Consider the following 5091-nt stretch of genomic DNA (forward strand, 5'->3'; position numbering starts at 1 on the left):
CTTTCAGTTTTAATAATCCTGACCTAATGAAGAGTGCATTTGTGTGGTCTTTATATCCTACTGTAAAAATTATACGAATTGCTCTTTTCTGCGAAAGAAATAAAGGCATTATGTTGCTGTGATATGCATTTCCCCATATTTCTGCACAATAATTGAAATAAGATAGAATAATTGAGCAATATTACTGTTGTAATGTTAATGTGCCTTTTTGTTCAGGCAGCACCGTGACCACCACTAGGGGTTCAGGCAGGGTCCTAGGCAACGGGACCAGCAGTGTTTTGACAGCAGTAGAGCTAACAGCTGTGTATGTTGTATCAGTGTGCTGGGCTTCATTAAAAGTTCGAGTTGAGCATTATAAGAAGTACGTCACTTTATTACATTGGCGACGAGGATAAATCAAGATTTCAATGGCGTTGTTTGGAAATTTAACAGAGTTTGACCAAGCTACGGATGATTGGCAACAGTATGCTGAACGACTGGATTTTTACTTCGTGGCTAACAAAATCACAGACGAAGGACAACAGAAGGCAATTTTCCTGAGTTCGTGTGGCGCCAAAGTATATGCAGTGTTGCGGGATTTGTGCCAGCCCGGTAAGCCGGCGGATACAGACATGACATTGATGGAGATGCTTCAGAAATTAACGGATCACTTTGCGCCAACACCCAGTTTGATTGTGGCACGATTCAAATTTCATTCCAAATTGAGACAACAAGGTCAGTCTGTTTCTTCGTTTGTTGCGGAGCTAAGGAGGCTCACGGAACATTGCAAATTTGGAACTGCATTAGATGACATGCTTAGAGACAGACTAGTGTGTGGTATCAACAAAGATCGCATCCAATGTCGTTTGTTGTCTGAGGATGATGAAAAATTGACTCTGGCACGGGCCATTGACTTGGCCACATCGATGGAAACAGCTTCCAAGGACCTGGAGGACTTGCAACTAACTGGGGCAGAAGGAACGGTCCACAAAGTCCAGCTAGGAGCAGATCGGCGCGTCCCACTGAGTGGCTGTTTCAGGTGCGGTGGTAGTCATGGGCCGATAGACTGCCGGTTCATTGATGCAATTTGCCACAATGGCCACAAGAGGGGGCACTTGGCCAGAAAATGTCGCAGTGCCAGGCAGATAAGGAAACCTGAAGGACCAACATCAGGTGCAACTTACAGGTTGGGAAATGAGACTGAAAATGTAGAATATGCACACACACTCTATAACCTGACTATGGAGGAGAAAGTTGAACCATACAAAGAACACATACAAATAAATGGACATGACGTTGAATTTGAAATTGACACTGGAGCAGGCATGACGATAATTACTGAGGACACATACCAAAAGATGGGGGGAGGAAGACTCCAACACACACATGTGAAACTGTACACCTACACCAAAGACAAGGTGGGAGTGTTACGGAAACTGCAAGTGCAAGTCAACTACAGAGGGCAGGCTAGACAATTACCAGAGGGCCCAAATCTCATGGGCAGAAATTGGTTGAAAGCAATTAAAATAGATTGGAGCACTGTATTTAGCCTGAGGTTAAGTATGCAGCAGGACTTAGATGAGCTACTCACGAGGCATGAGGATGTTTTTAAGAAGGAACTGGGCACGTTAGTCGGGGCCTCAGCAAAAATCTATGTTGAGCGAGATGCCAAGCCAAGATATTTCAAAGCTCGACCACTGCCATATGCACTAAAAGACAAAGTTGAGGCTGAATTAGTAAGGCTGGAGAAGGAAGGCATTCTTGAACCCGTGAACTTTTCGGAGTGGGCCGCCCCCATTGTGCCCATCATAAAACCGGACAAAACAACTAGAATCTGTGGGGACTATAAAGTCACTGTAAACCCAGTGTCAAAATTAGATAACTACCCAATCCAGAAAACAGAGGACTTGTTAGCAGTATTAGGAGGTGGACAAAAATTTACCAAATTGGACATGTCTCAAGCCTACCAGCAACTCAGGTTAGATGAGGATTCAAAGAAGTTCACAACAATAAACACACATCGAGGACTATACCAGTACACAAGATTGCCGTATGGAGTGTCTTCGGCACCAGGCATTTTCCAGCGCACCATGGATGGTCTATTGCAAGGACTGCCTCAAGTAGTGGTGAGAGTGGACGACATCTTAGTGACAGGGAAGGATGATGCTAGCCATTTAAAAAATCTCGGAGAGGTGCTTGAAAGAATTGCAGCTACAGGCCTTCGCTTGCAACGACACAAATGTGTGTTCATGGCACCCGAGGTAGTGTACCTCGGTTACAAAATTAACTGCAACGGCATCCATCCAGTGGCGAATAAAGTTGAAGCCATTGTAAATGCTCCTCAGCCAACTGACCAGACACAGTTGAAATCGTTCCTTGGAATGCTAAATTACTATCACAGATTCTTGCCAAACATATCCACCATCTTGGAGCCTTTACACGAACTGTTGAGAAAGGGAAATGCGTGGAAATGGACGACGAATCAGAGTCGAGCATTCGAGGCAGCAAAAAAGTGTCTCCAATCTGATAAACTATTGATACACTTTGATGACGGAAAGCCACTTTATTTGGCCTGTGATGCTTCGCCATACGGTGTGGGGGCCGTTCTATCTCACCGTTTCCCAGATGGTTTAGAGAAGCCCATTGGATACATGTCCCGTTCACTAACAGTGGCTGAGAGGGGTTACTCTCAATTGGAAAAGGAGGCACTAGCCATCATGTTTGGCCTAAAAAAATGTCATCAATACCTTTTCGGCAAGCATCGCACCATCGTCACAGATCACAAACCGCTGCTGGGTCTTTTGGGTGAGAGCAAAAGCATTCCACAGTTGGCGGCAGCCAGAATGCAGAGGTGGGCCTTGCTTTTGGCAGCTTATGAATACACCTTGGAATACAAGGAAGGCTCGAAACATGGGAACGCTGATGCCTTAAGCCGACTCCCATTGCCAGTCATGCCCAGCAGTACACCACGCGAGGAAGAGGTAATAGTGCTGATGGAACACATGAATGGCACACCATTGCAAGCCAAGCAGATCCGGGACTGGACCAGACGAAATCCAATATTGTCCAGAGTGCAACAATGGCTGTTACATGGTTCCTGGCCCAAGGTATGTGCTGATCCACGAGTGAAGCCGTATATGAAAAGACAGCATGAGCTGAGTGTGGAGGATGGCTGCCTTCTGTGGGGGACAAGGGTGGTAATACCACCTCGGGGTCGGCAGGTAATGACGGAAGAGCTACATGCAGCTCATCCAGGGGTGTCAAGGATGAAATCCCTAGCCCGGAGTTACGTGTGGTGGCCCAACATGGATGAGGAGTTGGAGGCAGCAGTGCGCAGATGTCATACATGTCAAGCTAACCAGGCCACACCTCCGGCCGCGCCGCTGTATCCCTGGGAGTGGCCAAATCAGCCATGGATGAGACTACATTTGGATTTTTGCGGGCCCATTCTGGGAAAAATGTTTTTGATTGTCATCGATGCTTACTCCAAATGGATGGAAATCATCCCAATGCAGTCCATAACCTCCTCAATAACTATTGAGAAATTGAGAAGCATATTTGCCACTCATGGCATCCCAGCAAGTCTGGTTACAGACCATGGGCCAAGTCTGGTCAGTGCAGAGTTTGAAAATTTCCTCAGAAAAAATGGCGTAAAACATGTGACAACAGCCCCATATCATCCATCCTCATATGGCTGTGCGGAGCGCGCTGTACGGGTCTTCAAGGAAGCCATCAAGAAGATGGGGGATGGAAGTGTGGAAACAAAGGTGTCTAGGTTCCTGTTTAAATACAGATCAACCCCTCAGACTACAACCGGCATTACGCCTGCGGAGCTGCTAATGAACAGGAGATTGCGAACGCAGCTGGACATGGTCCGGCCAGCACTGTCAGACAAAGTGGGCTCAAACCAGGCAAAACAAAAACAGAACCATGACAAAAGGGCCAGGGACCGAGTGTTCACAGACTGTGAGGCCGTATACATACGAGGATATGCGGGCCAGAAATGGATTCAGGCGAGACTCGTGGAGAGGACTGGTCCAGTGTCTTGGACAGCAAAAACTCAAGATGGCAAGCTGGTGAGAAGACATCAGGATCAGAGCCGTCCACGTTATGATCAGAAGGAAACTCTTCGTGACACATCAGAGGACAGTTTTCCAGAGGATTTCCATTCAGCACCACCAGGAGCAGTTGATAAGGAACTAGTTGATCAGGAACCCGATGAGCAGGAACCAGGTGATCAAGCACAGGATGCAGAAGTGGGAGTCAGGGACACTGCTCGCCAAAGGAAACCTCCATCATATCTTAAGGACTATGTTCTCATACAGACTCAGTGATTTCTGGGGGTTGTGTATTACACTAAGAGGGGAGTATGGATAATTGACTGGACTATGGGTGGAGGGAATGTTGTAATGTTAATGTGCCTTTTTGTTCAGGCAGCACCGTGACCACCACTAGGGGTTCAGGCAAGGTCCTAGGCAACGGGACCAGCAGTGTTTTGACAGCAGTAGAGCTAACAGCTGTGTATGTTGTATCAGTGTGCTGGGCTTCATTAAAAGTTCGAGTTGAGCATTATAAGAAGCATGTCACTTTATTACAATTACATTCTCATTGTATTATTTAACCTTGTTCAAAATAAATAAGCTTTTAGATACCTTATTTTTCACATGCAATATATGAGCTTTCCATGTCAACTTTTCATCTAAAATGACCCCAAGAAATCTGATTTCAGACAACTTCTCAATTTTCACATTGTTTATGGATAAACTAACTTCTATCTTTCTTTTATTACTGAATACTATAAATTTAGTCTTTTTCAAGTTTAAAGATAATTTATTTACATCAAACCATAATTTTAGTTTAACCATTTCCTCTTTAATATTATCGGCTAAGATTTTAAAGTCATCTCACTAAGAAACATTGACTGCATAACCCTATTTTCCCTTTTTAGACATCCCCTGATTGATCATTAGCTCTTGGTATTTTGTTTGCTAAGCTAGGTCCTACATTTACAAAGAATTTATTTAATTCATTGACAATTTCATCTTTGTTTTCAATTTACATATTATCTTTAAATATCTAGGTAATTCTGTTCGCCTTGTCCTATTCCCTTTG

At 44.8% G+C, this 5091-nt stretch overlaps 1 protein-coding gene across 1 annotated transcript; it reads left to right on the forward strand.

Moving 5' to 3' along the window:
• The first annotated feature begins 407 nt into the window (after nt 1-407).
• On the forward strand, nt 408-4313 carry LOC133663018 (uncharacterized protein K02A2.6-like). The gene has a single exon (XM_062067200.1). It carries the CDS (start codon nt 408-410, stop codon nt 4311-4313), a length of 3906 nt encoding a protein of 1301 aa, XP_061923184.1.
• The last annotated feature ends 778 nt before the right edge of the window (nt 4314-5091 follow it).

This window comes from Entelurus aequoreus, linkage group LG13 (genome assembly GCF_033978785.1).
Source record: "Entelurus aequoreus isolate RoL-2023_Sb linkage group LG13, RoL_Eaeq_v1.1, whole genome shotgun sequence".
In the NCBI taxonomy this organism is placed as follows: domain Eukaryota; kingdom Metazoa; phylum Chordata; class Actinopteri; order Syngnathiformes; family Syngnathidae; genus Entelurus; species Entelurus aequoreus.

What these genes read in the sequence shown, in the direction of transcription:
- LOC133663018 (XM_062067200.1), top strand. Translation starts at nt 408, where the DNA reads ATGGCGTTGTTTGGAAATTTAACAGAGTTTGACCAAGCTACGGATGAT.